General features: G+C 40.8%; 1 protein-coding gene across 9 annotated transcripts in view; it reads left to right on the top strand.

The window, feature by feature from the left end:
• The window catches only part of BCAS3 (BCAS3 microtubule associated cell migration factor), a 548,857-nt gene that overhangs the window by 44,932 nt on the left and 481,942 nt on the right, over positions 1–21,983 (top strand). For all 9 annotated transcript variants that reach the window (XM_075013784.1, XM_075013782.1, XM_075013780.1 and 6 more), the window contains exon 7: positions 417–489. In XM_075013784.1, the coding sequence (XP_074869885.1) occupies positions 417–489 (73 nt within the window). The remainder of the gene's footprint in view (positions 1–416; positions 490–21,983) is intronic.

Genomic DNA, 21,983 nt, shown 5'->3' with positions numbered 1-21,983 from the left:
TGTTACTTTACACCTATCATGATGCTTCCAGGAACAATTGTTCTAAAGTTCCTGACTCTGTTATGAAATGTGTTACTGATACTGACCTTGTTGTGGTTGCTACTCTTTGTCTATATAGCCACTGGCCTTCCAACATCTTATCCTTTGCTTTGTAAAAAAAAAAAAAAAATTGAGGACATACTGATTGCTCTAAGTATTCAAATCTTTTTCCTTTCCTGCAGAAGAGTTCTTTTCAAGTTAGTGATATGTGATTTAAAAAAAAAAGTATTCTGAAATGCGAATAGACTTTTGAAAATATAATTGCTATACCTTGTCAACTCATTTTATTTCCATGAACTAGTAAAGAGTATGGTAAAAAATAAAATATAATGAATACTTTTTATTGAGATTTTTGTTGCTGTTTTTCTTCTAAACAGGTCCTCAAAAATGTGATAATTTTTCTGAGAAGAGACCTCTTCTTGGTGTGTGTAAAAGCATTGGATCTTCTGGGTAAGGAAAATTTTCAACTTTATATACTTGACAATACATTTTATTTTACAGAAAAATATTTTTTCTGTAACTTTCTCTGCTCTGTATTCAGTGCTTTTTTTTATGTTACAAAACTGTGAAAAGTTCTCTCTGTAAGCTCTCAATCTGCCAGTACCTATTTTTAGGATACATGCCTTTACAAACAAAACAAATCTCTGTGCTGAAAGACCTATGTTATGAAACCCAGTATAAAATAACTGAGGGAGTATTTTGAAATTGTGTGGGATTATTTTGTTTTAACATAATCTCATTGTCATGTTCACTGTTTTCAAATGGTAAGGGAAGAAGTTATCAAAACAGGCCGCTGTGCCTCTAATAACTAAAAGATGTTTGTGAGAGATGATTCGATATTCTATGTATAACAGTGTCATTGACTGTTCTGATGTAAACATTGACCAGGTATTGGCCAAACGAATATTCCTCTTTTTGTTCAATTAGAAGAATATCTGGAGAGAGCTCGCAAGGGATCTGAGCTCAAGACCTACATTCCTTTTCTCACTTCTGTCTTGGCAAGGACTGGTCTCTCCATTGGTAGATAGTTTTAGTGGTCCATATTAAAGTAGTCCTTGGCATACATCTAAATAAGTTAATACCCATACTCACACAGAAGAACCTATTCTAAGAAGCAGAGGCTGAAATAAACCAGGGAATCCTAGGTGACAGTAGGGAGTTTTAGCATGTCTGTTTCTCCTGTTTCTGGGTCCACTGTGGCTTATATGGAACACTGAACCTAGTAAAGATTTTAGTGCTCTTTTTAAAAATCTATAGAGTATTCTTTTTGTTTGGTAATGAATGTGTATCAATCTCCCTTCCCTGAAATGTGTTTTGCTGGTTTCTAAGTATTAGCTGGACATTCTTCCTCATACAAAGAAGTTGTTTGTCTATGTTATGATGTCTGTGTTAAATGTGTTGACTCAGACTGCACTTTGGGCTTATACCCCTACCTAATGGAAAATACCTACTTCTTAAGGATAATCCAGCGCGCAGAGATTCAAAGGCTAAACTGCTGAAGCAAATCTTCTTACAATAATTAGACTAATTCTGTGCCACACCTTTTTTAATTAAGAATTTAATCACTTTGGGTAGGAGTGAAGGTTAATAAGTAAACCCAACAGAATTCCTCAGAATGTTGTTCAGTGTGCACTGTTAGTTTATTAACAAAGAATATTAATATTATTTTAAAGAACATAACCACAAATAAGCATGTCTAAACTTCTTTTATGCAGAACTATTCACAGTGCATTATGTGCTGTCAAAATGTTTATAACCTTATTAACCAGTTCTTCTGCCTAGAACTGCATGTACTATTTGATTATAAAAACTGCATTAGAGCAGTTATCTGGCAGTATTTCCTCTCTTAATCCAGGTCATTGGTTTGTGTGTGAAAAATATGCTTCATAGAACTTTATTTTCATTGATGGTTTTCTGGCATAAGTGAGATGTTAACAAAAATAGGCTCGAAAAGCAGGCCACTGCTTTCTCATAACTGAGGGGCTCCAGTAAAGCTCAAGACTTCAAAAACTATTTTAAATTTTCTGTCGAAAAGGCTTTACATAAACAAAAAATGAGCAAAATCATGTATTCTGCTATCGAGCCATTATTTAATTAACTGTAAAGACAATGCAAGCTTTTAAATCAGTTCTGTAGCTTTGACCACATAGTAAGAATCTGATTAAAAGAATGGGACTGTTATACCGGCTCCATTTTCCATTTTTTCTGTCATTTGAAGGAAGCACTGATTTGTATTTCATGATGACTCATGGCTTGAAGAGTCTACTACTAATAACAAAAAAAAAAAATCAATCCTCGTTTTTCTGATCTGGTAATTATTTATAGATGGACTCTGTGGGGCCCATTGTCAAGTACCTTTCAGTAGCCTCTGAACTGAGAGTTTCTGCTATTGCACAATCTCACCACAGTGGTTCCAAACAAATTGTGATTTGTAAGGTATTGTTTGATGTGCAAGCGACCCCAGGCTTACATACCTCTCTCTTTCTGTTTAGTAAGTGCATCATGTATTTGAAACAACAATGTAATCACCATTAAAAACCAAAAAGAGCAAATATCAGTTTGGATATCAAACTTTAAAATTTGATAAGGGGTGGGAAGAACTGCAGGGTTATAACTTGAATTCTGTTTTTAATTTGTGGTTTTGTGCTTTGCAGCAACAACAGTAACTTTTTTAATACGTATCTGCCTCTGGACAGATAGTACATCTGGTTTAAATCTAGTTCAGTGAGAAGGTGTCTGCAGAGAAGTCCTACATTTTTGTAGCATCTTTTTTTTTTTTTTTTTTTCCCATCAAGGATCCCAAAGCACTTGATAGTATCTCTGTACAGTCACCCCTCCTCTACTGCTGAAATCAGCCTAGTTCTAGCGTGATATACAGGAGCAGTCTAGCTGTGCTGCTGCTGTGTGCTATTAAACCTTTTAGGACCTAATGTAGGACCACTACTCTATTATAATTGAAACATGAAGGAAAATTAATAATAACAGCACCGACACATTTTTCCAGGAATACATCTCATAGCACTTTACAAATAGGGGTTAACCTGTACCCCATTTAACAGAAAATAAGAGGGTTGATTGAGTGAGGGTGTCACCTGCATGTGTCTGTGCTCACTTGGTGTGCTACAGTACCTCTCCGCTGGTATCTAACCCCAAAGACCTCAATGATCTGACCCAGAATGATGATAAATTTTGTTTCGTGATAAAGGTACTCAGATAAATGTATGGTTAATGATGCCTGCTTCTTATGCTCCAGATGGGCTTTGGGTACGTTAAATGCATGTTTACCAATTACAGTGGACCAGCTCAGTCGGCAGTCAGGCTGTTTGCTACTTCCTATGCTGGACAGAGATTCCCTTCTTGTGATTTGCGTATTACCTTTCTGACATAGTCACCAACCACCCTACACCTTGCTGCTGTTGGTTCAAACAGAACATCATTTATTATCCTGAGTTTTACCTTCTAAAGGGTCGGTGCGTTCCTGTGCTGCCTTCAGAGAGGGTGTTTATGTAACTGTTCAATACCTAGAACTTAGGGGTGCTAGTTTTTTAGCAATGCTGACCATGGTTTTGCCAACTACATGTATCCAAGAAACCACTCGTAAGCAAGTGTCTGCTTCATAGCACAGACTTGGTTTGGGTCATACTGACTTTAATTTGAGAATCAGGCCTTGCACCAGACCCAGTGCACCATGCCTTCTCTCTGTACTACAGGTGGCTGAGTTTATGCCTATATTGCGGCAGTGTATGTAGAGACCATATCTATAGTCTGGACTTGCACTAGAACACTAAAAACAGTGTAGATTTTGTGGCTCAAGTGCTGAAGCCTACCCTTCTCTCCAGGCTTCAGAGCCCAAACAACAACATCTACACTGCTGTTCTTAGTATCCTAATGAGAGCCAAAGGGTGTGCCAACACAAGAGCTCCTACAGAGGCACAGTTGAACTTCAGCAGCTGTGCTGCTCTAAGGTCTCCCGAATAACTGCTCTATGCCAACAGGACAGAACTCTCCCTTTGACATATTTAAATCATCCCCAAGGAGCTGTGAGAGCTATATTGGTGGGACAGCATCCCACTTTGACACAGTACTGTCCACAGGGAAACTTATGTCAGTCAAGGGTGTGGTTTACATTTTTGCATGCCCCCGGCTGACAAAAGCACAAGTGTACACAAGGTCTAAATTGTTTTCCTGATGGCAATGATACAAAGACAGAGCTAGGAATAGAACTGAGGTTTCTGGATATTCAGTTTGTAGCACACATACGTTGGACTATACTGTCTTGCTTTAACGTAAACCAAATGTAATAGGAAAGCATTATCAGCGCAGCCTTGTGGTGGGGTGAGGAGCTCCAGCATCTGACACTGTCCCTCTTGGGCCGTCATGTTCTATGTTCAAATCCTTGTTATAATCCAGGCTTCTGGGTGGGTTCTTAATAGTCTTTCCCTTTCTTGGTAACAAGTAGCTGGAAATTCTGTCATTCTAAGGGGTTTAGACAGCCCTAGATCTCATGGGTTTTGAGTTTGGTTTTCTAAAATCCTTGGTTCCCTATTCAGAACAGCCAGAACCAATCCTTTTCTCTCCTTCGCTGCTCAGTGATCTTCCTCCCACCTCTGCTCCCTTAACCTTCCCCAGCCTCCTGCCTCACTTCTCTCTTTTTGAGCATTGGCTTCTCAGGCAGATTCATATCAGTCTCCTGAAAGAGCCCTCCCTCTGCGTTCCCGCTGTTTCTGTGATACCTGCTGTTCTCCCTCAGACTTCAGTTTTTAACCTTTTATCAAGCCCAGATGCTTCCCTGGTTAATTAAGGGCCTCCCAGTTACCCATTGAATCAACTGTGCCCAGGTGAATCTTAGATCCCTTTTCCTCCAACCTTTTCTGAAGGCCAGCTACTCTCTGGCAAAACCAAAGGAGTTTGGATCTGGTTATGAAAAAGGGTGCTCTTTTCTACCTTTGCAAAATGAGGTTTAATGGGGTCACTCCAAAAGACAATGCCTCCGTCAGCCTTGTACTTCCAGTGCCGTGCTAAAGCATCTGGTCATCACCTACTTAAAGGGAAAGCAGTCAAGTAGCACTTTAAAGACTAGCAAAATAGTTTATTAGGTGAGCTTTCGTGGGATGGACCCACTTCTTCTGAAATATTGATCGTGGTTACTTCTGTGAGTTCTGACTGGATCACAGTCTGAGGTAGCATGGATGTAGCTGTTGTAAAAAGAAAGAATTGTAACTTCTTTAGCTTGGACCAACCTCTGCCTTTTTCTGGTTCTTTAAACCTTCTGGCTTCTTTACTGCCTGTGTCTGATGCTCCCCAGGCCCTCATTGTTCTGTCCTTGCTTCTTTCCTGGCACATTCTACCATTTCCTTGGCTGTTTCGACTCTTCCAAAAATACGGAATTTTGTAATACCATGCTTCCCCCCCCCCCCCCCGCACCCTCAATGAGGGAAATGCCCTTTGTTTTGGAAGGGTGAATGTCTGGTATAGTGGTTTTCACTGCAGAGGGGGGAGTACTGTATGGTGTGTAACATCACACATTGATCTTGAATCCCTGCTGTCTCCAGACATAAGTATCTTAGTTAAGCTTTCTTCTTCTCAGCAATAATTTATGTAGCATTCATTTTTCATAGCTCTTATAAAACCTAGCTTGAAGCTATTAACTTTGTGGGTGTAAGGCAAAGAGCCAGCACATCTTACACTTGACTCACAATAAAACCTCAGTGTGTTACTCTTGTATTACAGTTCAGGGAGGGGGGTAATGTAAGCTATTACACATGTTATCATGGAAACTTTTGAGCATGGGAAAACTTTTTTAAAACATCAGAACTGCGTGCACACATTCCTATGTGGTGTGTGAGAGATTGTATTTACAAACATGGTAATATACAATGTAACACTCACTCATGATTCCAGGAACTTGTGCAGATGCTCTTGAAGGCACAAAAGATGTGTCTGACCCATTGAAAGTCCAGTATGTGTTAGAATTGCATTTAGAAGTTTTAGACTTTACCGAGACACTAGACTGTTAAACTAATAAAATTTTGATAGAAAGCAGTTCATACATAAATCCACACCTGCACAGTCATTTCATAATAGCACTTTATAGCACTTTATCTAGTAGGACTATATCAGAGAGATATTGACACATTTAAGTTAAGGGCTGGAATTTCCTGATTTCTAACCTCTAATCTGCATTAGTGGTTAGTCTCAGGAAATTCATCTGCACTCCTGTTGCTATAAAGTAAATATAATACAGTGAAGGAGCTGTGATAGAACGGTATTTTTATTGTATTTTGATATAGGACATTCTGTGTTATTGGAATGTGAAAAATTCTCAAGTTATGAATGAGTGATTTAAAACTATAGCTTTACCATACCATTAAGAAATTCATTCTATTGTGATATCTCATGTGCTGTGGACATCCAGGACTTGTTTCCTTGATTATGAAAGACATAGATGTTGTGTATAAAATCAGCGTTGAATTAATCTGTGGATTTATTTTTGAATCATGGCATCTTTACATTGTCCTGCCTGTCATCTGTTTGGTAGCCGTTAATATATGCAAGCAACTTTATACTGAAAGCCCTAACATCTAGCTGTACTGTAGATTGTCCATTGACCCAAGAATGTCTTATTAAATGTAAACCTTTTGCTAAGAACTTTTTGGTTAACAGTAGGAGAGTATGGAGAACTGAATGAACATTTACTGTAATATGGCCTAACAGGTAGGTAAAGCAGTTTTTAACTCCATTGATGTAATGTACTTTTAATTTAGGAAGCTTTACTAAAATACAGGTTGAATTTCTCTAGTTCGGCACCCTTTGGACCTGTCAGGTGCTGATCGAGAGAATTCACTGAACTATGAAACGTCAATATTGTCTAGCAGCATTACTAGCACTTCCATTGCTGACTGGGCTCTTAGAAGACTTTTAGCAGTAATTTACAGCTAAATAACAGCATACACAACTGAAAGCCAGGACTGATGGCTGTAAACAAACTTTATGTTGGCCACACTCATGATAAGTATGTTACTCTTGTATTACACCCGGCTAACTAAATAATGCTGGATTATGGATGTTGCCGGACCAGAGAGTTCTGGATTAGAGAGATTCAACCTGTACTAAAGCTGTGTCTATGCTAGAATAAAAAAGTTGACCACAGATGCACAATTCTAGCTATGTCAATTGCATAGCTAAAATCGCTGTATCTACACCCGGCTAACTTTTGTCTATACAGGGGAAGGTTGACGGAGAAATTTCTCCTGTAGACTTCCTTTATTCCTCGCATCTTGCGAGGACTAAAGGTGTTGACTGGGCATGTCTACATTAGATGCACAGAATTGAATCCTTGAAAGTCAGCCCTCAGCAGGTCGATCGTGCGTTATGTTGTAGATGTAGCCTAAGATGCTAAGCACCTACTGATGTAAATCATCAGTTTTCTTATTGGTTTAATCATGTAGCTTTAAGGATAGTCATGATTACAAGACTGCTTTACTAATTTTATCTTGAAGTTTAAGATTTCTGACACACTTCAATAAAACAAGATAGAGGTCTGTTCCCATTTGGAGTAGACACTGTTTATTTTGTTGATTATTCCAAATGGTTTGAACAGTTACTGAGTTCACATTTGAGGAGGAGTTAAGTTTAACCTTTTGAGCTTGGCATGGAGGCTCTGAAATTATACATTTCGGCCACATTCTTTAGGGTTTGATTCTGAAGTTTCTGTGAAATTCTGAATGTGGCAGAGGGCAACTTTTCCCACCTCATCCATAACAGCAACGAAGGGTCCTGTGGCACCTTATAGACTAACAGAAAAGTTTTGAGCATGAGCTTTCGTGAGCACACTCACTTCTTCAGATGCTCTGAAGCATCTGAAGAAGTGAGTCTGTGCTCACGAAAGCTCATGCTCAAAACTTTTCTGTTAGTCTATAAGGTGCCACAGGACCCTTTGTTGCTGTTACAGATCCAGACTAACACGGCTACCCCTCCGATACTTGACACCTCATCCATGTTCAGTGCCCATCTACAGTTCAATGTATGTCTTTTTCTATATCATTGTACTCCACTGCACATATTTTAAGTTCTTCGATATTACTACAGATGGTGGGTTTGTTTAACTCTGATTCAGTACTTCATATTTTTAATGAAAAGGCTTAAAATATTACCACAATTGGTAGGAGGCCAAATAAGTTTAAATTTACACTTATTTAAATATGAAAACCTGGACTACCAGTAATTGTCATATAACACACCACAAATGTAGCCTCCATCTGAATTACTTCTGGCTTAAAAAGAATCCCTGCTGGCTCCGAAGGGCTAGAATTTGGCTTTAATAAACTTGCCAGAGAGCCATTCAAGAGTGTAGGATGGAAAAGCTTATTCAAATAAATATCCTCCTGACAGCCCACTCTGTTTATAAAAAAGTAAAATAAAAAAAAAAAAAAAGCTCTCCTGGTCCAGCTACATGTCTTTTAAATAGGTCAGCCAAAATTTGCGGCCTTTCACAGTATAGAATCTGACAGATGATTTTAGATGAATTGAACCCTCTGCTATTAGGAAAGTGGTAATTTGTTTATATCCTCTAAGGAAGCTCACATTGTGTTGGGCAAAACATCAGAAACTATTTAAAAAAAAAAAAAGTGGCTAGTGCCCAATAGGCAAAATACATCTTTTTGTAATGGGTCTCTTTGAACTGAAGTGATTAATTTACTTTTGTACTAAGCTGTAGTGGAGACTAATTTTGGTGCTTTGAAATACCCTTCTGGCTCAGTTTTAGGTGACATCAACTGCACTGTTGACACTGAATTCATTACAAAAGTTTTGCGCCATGCCAGCTCTACAGCTTACCTAAATAATTATATAACTAGAGATGTACTTACATGTTCTCAATTCAGTCTTTTCCTACAACGTGGGTTATGAACTGGTTTTCTAGAAACCCATTTTATTTTCTTAAGTCAGTTTTTCCATTGAGAACTGAATTCATAAAATTACTAAAGGCTTGCACAGTTTCACTGTATAATCATTTCAAAATAACTGTTTTTTTCAGCCACCAAAAAGGATGCAGTCCTGACACGTAAATGGGAAACAGATTGTGTTTTTTGGCTGATATTGTGGTGCTGGTTTAGATGTTGGTTCAGTCAACTTTAGTCTTAGATTACAAGATTTGCAAATTAAAGGAAAACCAAAAAAGCACGAACATCTGCGTAAATTCTGTCTTAGTGGAATTTCGCATAGGCATACTCACTGCGCTTCTGGTTATAGGAGGGACAATAAAGTTGTTACACCAAAAAGAAAACAGCAAGGGGCCTGAGAACATATTAGAAGACAATTTTAATGGGTGTAAAATCTAAATTAGAAATGTATGACATTAATGCATTAATTCTCTATCCTCTACCCATTAATATATTTTCCCCCATAATAGGTTTATGTCAAAGAATGGCAGTAATTTGTACTGGGGAGGGACGCTTAGCTCATATAAAGACCAGATAATTCTTGCCAGTTGATTTTTGCCTGTTCTGTTAACGTACACTGTGCTTGTGTGTTTTACATGTATCAGGTTTTGAAATCCTGTACTGGAATTCTGACAGCAGCAGCCCTATAATCTGTAAAGACACCTCTGCACTACAGCGCTCTTTCGAAAGATGCTCTTCTGGTAGATGTCTTCCAGAAGATCTTCTTTTGAAAGATCACATCTACATGCAAAAAAAGTGGGTCAAAAGATCGATGTGCTTGTTTGATAGAGAGCATCCACACATTTCTCCCCCCCTACTTTAGAAAGAACAGGCTAGGGATCGAAAAATCTGTCACCATGAGGACTGCTTTTTCGAAAAAAAGGGCCTGCAGAACAATCTACGTGTACTTTTTGTCAAAAGAAGATTTTGAAAAGAGGAGCTCTTCCTGATCCAGGAGCAGGAGAGGGCTCCCGGAAGAAGAGCTGTGTTCTTTTGATTTCAGATCGAAAGAGCACATTTTGTGTGTGGATGCTCTGTGTGCCCTTTTGAAAAAGGGCCTGATTTTTCTGAAAGAACTTGCTAGGGTAGATGCGACCTAACAGGAAAGTGCTGTTGCCTCTGTAGAAAGTGTATCTCTGCAAGTATAGTGATTTGTTAAAACATTTTGGCCTTGATTTTGAATGTATAGAGTCTATGGTGGTGCGCAAGAACTTCACTTTACCTTCTAGTGCTAAATTTTGTCGCTTTTAAATGTTTGAGGTGATATTGTACAGTACAGTGATAGGAACTACTTTTAAAACAAGTAGTTGATTTTTCTTGTACTTGTAGAGAAGTACTGCACAGCTCAAAGTACAGGGTGCTGAGCCCTTTGGTTGTCTGATATTTCATTGTGTGTATAAATCAAACCACAATTCAACTTCTCAAATGACTACTCAATAGCACAAGTCTGTGCTTCACCTGAACACAATACCAAGATAGGGCTAATTAAAGATGTGGCCACATTGGTAAAAAAAAGAGTGTGTGTTCTTTACACTGACAACTTTTTGCTATATACAAGTAACAAGAAGGTTGTCCCCTCAAGTGTAAACTAACTTGTTTTCTCAAATGAGAAGCTGTCTGTGACAGGGTGATTTGCCCCAAGGCTGGGGAAGTTGGGCCTAAGCCAGCACTCATTACAGGATGAGCCATACCTGGTTTAAATCAGGTGATGCCAGAATAAAAAAAGCAGGAAGTGAGGAGGTGTAAGAAACTACGGTTAAGCCTGAATATGTGATCCAGGGAATAAGAAGGCTCCTGAATCAGCAGGGAAGATGTGCAAAGAGCAGGAGAAAACTGTCGAGGTCAGGGAGGGCTAAAAGACACCTCACACAAAAGGCAAGAAAGCAAGAGCATCAGAGAGATGTGTACTGTGCCGGCTGAAACTGGGGTGAAGACTGCATGAGTCAGTGCCGTCTTTTTTTTTTTTTTGCAAGACTTTATATTACTGTAAGTTTGTGACATTTGTGACTTCAACATTCGTGAATTCAATTATTTGTGAGCAGGGGGATCTCCTGAACCTGCCATGGTAGTGGTGGCGGGAGCTGCGCTGTTCCTTTCCCTCCCCCTTGACATTGGGATCTTGTGGGCCTGCTGCGGCAGCTGGATCTGAGCAGCTTCTTTCCCTGTCCCTTGAGTAGGGGATTGCCTGGACCCACCGCAACAGCAGTGGCTGGAGCTGAGCAGCTCTTTTCACTTACCCTTGACAGGGGGATCACGTAGTTTCAGCAGCATCCAAGAGTTCGGGTGTGCTTGCTGACTGTGAGTGAGGGAGCTCTGGAGCCAGGCAGAAGGCAGCAGCTTCCCCAGCCCAACACACATGTGGGAGTGCCCAGCATATGCTCACTAGAGACATCTGGGGTTTAGGAGCAGAAGTGAGGTGGGCACCTCAGACATCCTGGGGCACTCCGCACAGGAAGCCTGAGCACTGAGGTAGCCTCCTCCCACCTGGCCACCCTCGTCTGCACAGTGATACTGCTCCTGTCAGGAGCTGGGGCTGGAGGTTCTGCCACAGAGATGTGCATGCATGCATCTTGAGGGTTTACTGTGTCTGGAACATTCCCGAATTCAAGTGTCCCCAGCCGCTAGCATGTAACCCTCTTCATCCTGCCAGACAGCATTCCAGGTCTACACGGTCTTGTCTTGCAGAAAGATGGCCTCCAAAAGAGATAGGAGAGCTAGTGGTCATGGGGAAAGTGCCCCTAAGGAGAAAAGGGGCAAGCATGTGAATAACATTGACGTGAAAATTGAAATTTTAAACTTATTAAGGAGAGGTGCCGCTCTGGGAAGGCAAGGAGCAGCTTTTAGCCTTTTAGGAAGATAATGAATCGGGAGCAAGTCAGTTTTCTTATTTTAACCTGTAATGAAACTGTGATGGGGGGGCAGGAAATGTGACACTGCCACCAGCCATAATTAAATGGTGCGAAGTAAACCCTAAATAAGCTTGGTTTAAATTAAACTGCAGACATCAGAGGAGATTGTCCAAGTGCTAGGACAGTTAGCTGCAATTAACATGGGTTGGTGGGGAGGCTAAGGTGCCACTGATGCTGGCACTGGCGCCAGGCAGATGGGGAATTGCACTCTCTCTCCCTCTGTCATCCCCCGGGGGCCAAAGACTGCAGGCTTTCTGCAGAGGCTGGGCCCCAGGCAATCCCTCTGGCAAGTGGGAGGGGAAGAGCCGCTCCGTTCCAGGTGCCACTGCTGCAGTGAGTCCAGGTGGTCCCCCATCAAGGCGGGAGGGAAGAAGCTGCTTAGCCCCAGCTGTCGCTGCTGCAGCGGGTCCAGGCGACCCCCCTGTCAAGATTCCTGTCTCCCCTATGGCATAAAATGCTATTTGTGAAATTCAACATTTGCGAGGGTTCTCAACGCTGAACCCTCGTGAATGTCAAGACCCTACTGTACACTGTTTTGGGGGAAGAGACACTGAAGTAGAGCTGAGGCCTGGAGGATGCACTTGAGGACTACATAAATGGGATCTTCTCCAGGAGCTTTTGAATTACTCCGGGAGCTGAGTTCTTGAAAGGTCTCTGAAGGGATGGGATGACTAAAAGTCAGGAGTACAGAAGTGAGCTCAGAGGTGCTTAAGAGCTAATCAGTGACCACTCTGCTCAAGTACCCTCCTAGCTTCTGCCACATTCTAAAACAGTGGAAAAAATGGAACTCTGTGGGTTTTTGTTTACAAGTAGTCATTTTAGTAGGTTGCCAGAGGTGGTTATTTGCTAGATGAATAGTCATTGTAGTTAAACATGTGCCTACGTGGGTAAAGGACTAAGCCAGTAGAGTTGCTTCTGTATATCAATGGTGAGTGTTTAGTCCTTACTGTACCAGTTGATCCATAAGCAAACAATGAAATAGTGTAAACAGTTTACCCGGACATTGGTGTTTATCGTCAGACAATGACTCATTCCACGCCAGACAATAATAGTTTTCTCAAAGAACTTTGCATTCTACAACAACCAAGTTCTAAAGCTCTATATTGATGCATTGTAAAGCTACAAGATTTCACAATTACTTTTTAAAATGGTAAATTTTAAAGGCAAAAGGTATTTTATGATCAACTAGCCTGACATCCTGTAAAACATGGACCAAAGAACTTCTCAGAATAATTTCTGAGTCTGGAGTGATTTGATGAATGAAATGGAGGTCACTTAAGTTTATGACAAGCAAGAAGCACAGGATGTGGCATTAGATAAGGTTGAGTTGGAGGAGAAAGTGATGGAAAATATATGACTTAGATAATTAACATTTCTTTTGTTTCAAGAAATCTGTTTACAAGAGTAAACAGTACGAGCAGCTTTTCAGGAAATATGTAACTTATATAGTTACTTTGGATTGAAACCTACTAATATGTTAATACTGGTTTTATTGAAGAATATGTTTAGAGAAGTGTTAATGTTGATCAAAAAGCTGTTTTTCCTGGAATACAAATATTATTAAAACTAAGCTTTAATAACCTCCTACATTAATATTATTTGAAGATTTTATGGGAACCTGACATTTATCTGGCAACAAGCTTTTCTTCTAGTTGATGCTAGAGTCAAACATCCAATTTGCAGAATTTGTGGTTTGTAACTTTAAAATTAGCTAACTGTGAAATTATTTGGAAGTGACAAACAACATAGCTTTTTTTCAGGATCACCCAGGAGAAGAAAATTAACTGTGCTGAATGAAGTTCTTGTTCATAGTTTTCACACTGCTCTGAGTAACCCTCTCTGAAACATTTTAACTGGAATGCCAGTGCAAATGCAGTGGTTATGCCTTGGAGCCATTAGGTGATGCCAGAGATTGAATCAGGGCTGGATGTGTGAGGAGAGTCTAATCATCAAGAAGATAAGACAGCATATTTTTTACCTTTTTAAAATTTTAAAATAACCCATGAAATAAAAAATAAATTGGACACATGGTGTTATGATGTTCGATTTTTATTGGACACCATCAAGTAGATTTCATAAAATTTGTAAAATATTAGCTATGCTTTGTGTTTGTAAGACTTTTTGTGTGATTCACAAAGTGCTGTAAATTCTCTCTTGTCACCACCATTGTTTTTTCACAGCCATCATGGTGGTTAAAAAAGTTTTAAATTAAAACCTGCTTGGAGGCTACGTATTTTCTTTATTTAGGGCCTTGCACAAGTCCAAAAACAGACAGCAAATGTCAGCCCAGCCAGTAGCTTCCTCCCAATTCACTGTCTTATATGATTTTAAATATGATGAGTAGAGCTCTCTGAGGGAAGGCGATTCCAATTTGTGACAACTTTTGAGGCTTCCAAATTTGGAGTGAAAATATCTTTTGAATGTTTCTGGAAAATAAAATTGTTGAAACTGTTTTCAAACCGGAAAGCAAAGGCTTTTGTTTCAGCTCCCTCTCTTCCCTGCCTAACTCCTTCTGGTCAGAGGTAACCAGAGACCCTGGGACTGCAAAAAGCTTTCTTGATTAAACATGCCATCTAATTGATCTGTGTCCATGAAACGTGTTGGCAGTGATGAAACAGCATATTCTGACAAAAGTCATAAAGGCTACGTCTACACATGCACGCTACATCGAAATAGGCTATTTCGATGAATAACGTCTACACGTCCTCCAGGGCTGGCAACATCGATGTTCAATGTCGACGTTGGGCAGCACCACATTGAAATAGGCGCTGCAAGGGAACATCTACACGCCAAAGTAGCACACATCGAAATAGGGATGCCAGGCACAGCTGCAGACAGGGTCACAGGGCAGACTCAACAGCAAGCCGCTCCCTTAAAGGGCCCCTCCCAGACACAGTTGCACTAAACAACACAAGATCCACAGAGCCGACAACTGGTTGCAGACCCTGTGCATGCAGCATGGATCCCCAGCTGCAGCAGCAGCAGCCAGAAGCCCTGGGCTAAGGGCTGCTGCACACGATGACCATAGAGCCCCGCAGGGGCTGGAGAGAGAGCATCTCTCAACCCCTCAGCTGATGGCCACCATGGCGGACCCCTCTATTTCGATGTTGCGGGACACGGATCGTCTACATGTGCCCTACTTCGACGTTCAACTTCGAAGTAGGGCGCTATTCCCATCCCCTCGTGAGGTTAGCGGCTTCGACGTCTCACTGCCTAACATCGATGTTCACATCGAAATAGCACCCAACACGTGTAGCTGTGACAGGCGCTATTTCGAAGTTAGTGCCGCTACTTCGAAGTAGCGTGCATGTGTAGACACTGCTAAAATGTTGTCGTATTGTCACAAGCAATTCTAATCAATAGAAATATGGGATTTTGTTGTGGGGGGAAAAAAGGGGGTTGATTGTATTGAATTTTCTTATGAGAGTACAAGAAAGTCCACAGTTTCTCTAAACCCCTTAGCTACAGCTTTGGACACTAGCCTTGGGGGGCGTTTCTGAATTGTCACCAATTCCAATTAGAAGAGCATCTTACCTCTATAATGCTTCCAGCCATGAGGGTTTTAGAAATAAGTCAAGGATCCTGTAGTTTCTAGAGCAACTACTAGACCTCTCCTCACCTTTTGTTCTTTTAAAAACTTCTTTGTACTTCTAGAAGTGATTGGAGCTTTTTCTTTCTGTCATCTGAAATATAGACGGGCCTCTTGCAGGTAGAAGTGAAAGTCCTCTTTTATACACCATCATCACTTTGAGGGAATTTATTCTAAAGGGATTCACTTGGTACTGCAACAAACTGACGAATCTCTGTCTGCTGTGGCATGTTTTGTCCTATCATTTGACCCCTAGAGCTCTCTTTCAGTCCTAGTAGATGAAAGTGATGTCATGACTGGTTATTGCAGGAAGTTTACTTTTTTGTCTTTACAGCTCTTGTGGCAGTTTTTATATACTCAAGAAATACAGTAATGTTACATTTTATTGTTGCAATATGCAATAAAGATAGCAACCTTTTATTTTATTTTTTTTTAAATATTTAAGGCTGGATTAGGGTTTTAATTTATTTTTACAATTTCATATAATTCCCTTCCCTAGCAGTTGTGATAAATAACATAAATATAATTATTTAATTATTAATTTAATTAAGAAAAGGAGACAGAGTTTTGAAAACATCTCTTAAAATATCTTTAGTGGAATATTTGGAATGTTGATGGTGAGGGTAAGAGAGCGCTGAGGCAGTGACATGCTACAATCAATGTTGGAGGCAGGTTCAATCAGGTAGAACTGGCTTGATCTATCATAAGGAGTAACAGTTGAATTAAAATATATTACGATGATGATCCAATGGCAAATGTGCAAGGAAGCAAATGAAAAATTTGGGGTAAAATGTTGACTAGTAAATAACCCTGAGTGTTTCTGAATTTTGAAATGTCTGATGTGTGAAACTGCAAATAAGCTAAACTTTTCAAAGTGATTTTTTGGAGGACGGAAGGAGGGGGTACAGATGCTTTCCAGATTAGAGTATCGTTTCATCCAAGCACTGGTTATTGGTTTCCTCCAAATGTATTATGAGAAGGAGGAGAAGTAGTTTGCATTAAGTGCGTAGCCAAATAAAAACAGCTGAAGTGCGTACCTTACCTCACTTGTCAAAAGAAGCGCTGCAGAGGAAAAGATAGTTCAGAGTGCCATGACATATACAGCTGCTGGTTCTTGGGCCACTTTAAGTGCCACTTTAAATTATTAAATAGTGTAAATGTTATAAAGTTAATTAGAAGAGGATCAAACTCTACAAAGATAAATGTGTTTTCAATATGGTTCTCGGGGAGGGTACAGTAGAAACCAGTGAATAAGAGGAAATTTATTTCTGGCAGCACTCTAGACATGGAACTGTGGTTGAACTTTTTACCCTAATTACGTCCCCGCTAATGCCTGCAGCGGTCTGGAATCAAAGCGGCCCTTCAGGTCCTGGAAAGTCTCTGATGTGGCCAGCGTTTGTTGTGTGTGATGAGGGTTACTTAAGAAAAAAATGGAATATTGTGACAGGATTTTTCAAAATTTCTCAGTTACCACCCACCTCACTTGTTGCCTACAAAAATAGAGTAATTGTTTGCATCTGTGTGTTTTTGTCTCTCTTAGAAATAACTGTTATAAATCAATGTGACATACACCCAAAGAAGCTTTTCTAGGATAGTGTTTTCTTCACTTATGTATTCTAGGGTCATTTTTCGTGTAATATTACCATAACCTGTAAGACTAACTAAAAGTGCCTTGTAAAATATCCATGCTTGAAATCTCAGAGATGATACCAACATTTTATTCTGTGACTACTAACATTAGTATGTGAAAATTTTCACAGAGATAGCCATGTTGGTCTGCATCTGTAAAAACAATGAGGAGTCCTGTAGCTTGCTACACACGAACAGACTTCTTTTTGCAAACCCTATCTTGGGTAAAATGCACTTCTTCAATGGACTGGAGTGAGGAAATTAAGGCAGATATAGATATTTATGAGTTCACTCCCTAGGGAGGTCATTTAGAGGTCTGGGTCAAATAGATAAAAAAAAAAAGTCAGAGATGGTGCTTGGTTCTGTCAGGAGGGCAGGGGACTGGACTCAATGACCTCCTGAGGTCCCTTCCGGTTCTATATGAGAGAGAGAGAGAGAGGGAGAGAGAGTGTGTGTGTGTAAGAAAATTACTGCAAAAAAAAAAAGGTTACTATCCATTGTAAATTATTCACATCTCCCTATCAGCTAAATTGAATGGCCACAATCACCCTAATTTACAATGGATAGTAAGGTGGCTTTTGTTTTTGTTTTGTTTTTTGGCAATAATTTTCTTACATATATATCTGCCTCTTTATTAGTTTGTGCCTTAATACATCAATTAGTCTCTCAGGTGCTACAGGACTCCTCATTTTTTAATGTTGTTGTTGTTGTTGTTGGTTTTATTAATAAGTGATTTAATTTCTCAAAATAATTTTTAAAGAAATTGGAGAATGCTTTTTTGCCTATAAGGTAAGTGTTATTTTTTACCTTTTTAATGGGTCTGTAGTTAGTGAGACACATGAATTTGCTGTGATTTGCGCTATATTTATCACATAAATAAGCTCAGTAGTAGCTTAGGTTTTTGTTTCTGTCACTACTTTGTGTTTTGTCTCCTAAAGCAGTGTCTTTTGGCTTTCAGAATTATATTCAATTATACTAAGGGTTTTGCCTAGCAGATTAAATATTCATTTGTAGATTAAAACTGCACTGTTTAAATCAGGGGTCTCAAACTCTATTTACCTTTAGGGCCAGTGGCAGTCCTCGAATCCTCCCAGTGGGTCCATGGGCACCCTGCTCTGGCAGGGCCCCAGGGAAGCACAGGTTTCCGCATACTTGCACACCTCCCCCTGTGTATAGTTCCCTGGCCCCATCTGCCACCCTTGGGTCATTTAAGCCCCCCGAGGGGTCTGTACAGCAGCACATAGGGGCTAGAGAAGCTTCCAGCTGCTAGCCCCATGCCACTGCTGGCACATCCTTGTGGCCTGAGGGGAGGAGACTACAGAGCTGTCCCATCCATAGGACAGTTCGGAATGCCACCCAGAGTGCCACCTCCCACAGTTGTACTCATCACTGTAGCATCTGCATGCTTCACAATCTTTAACTAATTTATTTTCCCAGCATCCCTGTGAAAAGGGGATACTTTTACTGCATAGATGGGTACCCGAGGCACAGAGAAAGTAGCATTAAAAGTTGCCACTAATTTTGGGAGCTCAGTTTGAGAGCCCTTAAGACTTGATTGCTTAGCATTATATTAAACTTCATGGCTGCATCTACACTAGAAAGCTCTTTTGAAAGAGCCCATGGAGTGTCTACACACACAGAGCATTCTTTTGAAAGTAAATCAAAAGAATATGGTGCTTTTTTTTAAATCACTCTTCCTTTCCCATTTCAGGAAGTGTTCCCCCTTTCAAAAGCTTCGTTCCAAAGAAAACGTGTAGACGCTCCACAGAGCCTTTATTTTGAAGGAACAGCCTTCATTTCCAATCCCTGGCCTGTTCTTTCAGAAGAGCAAGGGCTGCGTGGATGCTCTCTTTCGAAAGAGCAGATTACTCTTCTGAGTCGCTTTGTTGTGTGTGGATGAACACTTCCAGAATAAGTTCTTTTGGAAGAGATCTTCCAGGAGAGCTTATTTCGAAAGATCTCTGTAGTGTAGACGTAGCCCATATGTTCAAAGCACAATTCCCATTGAATCCAGTTGCTGCTGTAAGAGGAAGTATTTTAAAACGATACTTAGGTGCCAGACTCACATTGAAATTCATAGAATCATACAACAACAGAGCTGGAAGAGACCTAAAAAAGCCATCAAGTCCAGCCCCCTGCCCTAGGCAGGACCAAACCCATCAGATCAGCCCAGCCTGGGCTTCATCAAGGCGAGACTTAAACACCTCCAGGGATGGAGACTCCAGTACTTCCCTGGGTAGACCATTCCAATGCTTCACCACCCTCATAGTGAAAAGTTTTTCCTAATGTTCAACCTGGAGTTTCCCAACCACAACTTGAGATAATTGTTCCCTGTTCTGCCATGCATGACCACTGTGAACAGCCTCTCTCCAGCCTCTTTGCAACCTCCCTTCAGTAAGTTGAAGGCTGTTTTCAAGTCCCTCCTCAGTCTTGTCTTCTGCAGACTAAACAGTCCCAATTCCCTCAACTTTTCTTCATAGGTCATATGCTCCAGCCCCCTAATTATTTTGGTTGCCCTCTGCTGGAGCCTCTCCAGCATATCCACATCCTTCCTGTAATTGGGGGCCCAGAACTGGACACAGTACTCCAGATGTGGCCTGACCAAAGCCAAATGAAGAGTAACTATCACTTCTCTGGATCTATTGGCAGCGCTCCTCTTGATGCAACCTGATATGCCATTAGCCTTCTTGGCTGCAATGGCACACTGTTGACTCATGTCCAGCTTCTCATCCACTGCAACTCCCAGGTCCTTTTCTGCAGAACTACTACCAAGCCATTCAGACCCCAGCCTATAACAATGCTTGGGATTCTTCCAGCCCAAGTGCAGGAAGCTTAGTGTCATCCGCAAATGTGCTGAGGGTGCAATCCAACCCCTCATCCAGGTAATTGATAAATATGTTGAACAGAACAGGACCCAGAACCGAACCTTGGGGCACTCCACTAGAAACCAACAGCCATCCCGACATCAAGCCGTTGATTACTACCCGCTGGGCCTGACCTTCTAGCCAGCTTTATATCCATCGTACCGTCCATTTATCCAATCCACATTCCTTTAACTTGCTGACAAGCATATTGTGGGAGACCGTATCAAAAGCTTTGCTAAAGTCAAGATAAATCACACCCATTGATTTTTTTCCCCTATCCACAGAGCCAGTTATCTCATCGTAGAAATTAATCAGATTGGTCAGGCATGACTTGCACTTCATGAATCCATGCTAACTATTCCTGATCACTTTCTCCTCCTCCAAGTGCCTCAGAGTGACTTCCTTGAGAAGCCCCTCCATGATTTTTCCAGGGACTGATGTAAGATTGACTGTCCTATAGTTCTCTGGATCATCATTCTTCCTTTTTTTTAAGATGGGCCCTACATTTGCCTTTTTCCAGTCATCCAGGATCTCTCCCAATCTCCACGACTTTTCAAAGATAACAGCCAATGGCTCATCAACAACATACGCCAACTCCCTCAGAACCCTCAGATGAATTAGGTCTGGGCCCATGGATTTATGTACGTTTAGCTTTTTTAGATAGCTTTTGACCTGTTCTTTCCCCACCAAAGGCTGTCCACTTCCATCCCACAGTGCATCACTTATCGTATTAGTTTGGGAGCTGTCCTTGTCCATAAAGACAGAGGCGAAGAAAGCATTAAGTACTTCAGCTTTCCCTACATCTCTCACTGGGTTACCTCCCTCATCCAGTAGGGCTCCACACCCTCCCTGATCATCCTCTTCTTGCTAACATGCCTGTAGAAACTTTTCCTGTTATCCTTCACATTCCTCGCGGGGCTGGTTTGGGGCTGAGGCGGGTTAATCCTGGGGATGCAGGGGCAGGTTTGGGTCTGAGAGGGGTTAAGCCTTACATAAGACTGTTATTAGGGAGTTCTGCAAAATTCTTTTGCGTTTAAAAGGGTTCCATGGCCAAATAAATTTGGGAAACTCTGAACTAGAGAGTATTTAATCTCCCATAGACTGTTCTAATGCTGATGTAATGCAAAAGAAAATCCGGTGATTTAGTTCTAATATAAACCTTGATATTATGTAGATCTCATAAAGGACATGGCAATTAACGTTCTAATAATACAGGAAGTCCCCAACTTACAAATGGGCTGTGTTCCAAAAGTTCATTTTGTAAGTAGATTGTTTGGAACTCTGAATGCATTTTCCCATAGAAACAATATTCTAAATGGTAGTTAAGTTCCCATGCTAGCCCACAAAAGCCTATTTATCCCATAGTGTAGCTGAAATATTGCATATGTCCAATGAAAAAGAGTGGCAATAGTTTCTTATTTAACCTTGCAGTCTGCATCCAGCCCCTACTTAACAGGAAGCAGCTAGCATTGCAGATGCAGGCTGGAGAACTCCTGAGGACACAGGACAGCTGTGCAGCAGGCAGCTGGAGAGAAGCAGTAATTTCCCCATCAGAGTGCCTCTTCACCTGTACTTCTTGCCTGCTCTGCTGAGACTAGGGCTGTACTCACCCATGTGCAGGATAGACAGCTGACTTGGGCACCTGTAAATATGAGTCATCACTGGGTCTCACTGTCCACCATACTCTTCCGATCCCTGTTCTATCCCTGTTCTGTGCCTTTTCTTCCTCTGGACAGGATCTTGTTAACCGAAAAGTGGAAAAGCCTGCCAGGCCAATTAGCAGAACACACTGAATCTGTGAAATCACCATTCAAGTGGTAATGAACCCACTTAACAGGCATTTGCCAACTCAGGGTGTATATTCAGTTTCCGAATTTACTGTGTCAGCCTACAGGACCTTAATTGAAAATATTTGTTAAAAATATTTCATTACAGGTTGAACCTCTCAGGTCCAGCACCATTGGGACCTGACCCATGCCAAATGAGAGAATTTGCCAGACCACAGGAGGTCAAT

This window comes from Carettochelys insculpta, chromosome 19 (genome assembly GCF_033958435.1).
Source record: "Carettochelys insculpta isolate YL-2023 chromosome 19, ASM3395843v1, whole genome shotgun sequence".
NCBI classification, from domain to species: Eukaryota; Metazoa; Chordata; order Testudines; family Carettochelyidae; genus Carettochelys; species Carettochelys insculpta.
This window is presented reverse-complemented; position numbering and strand designations above follow the sequence as displayed.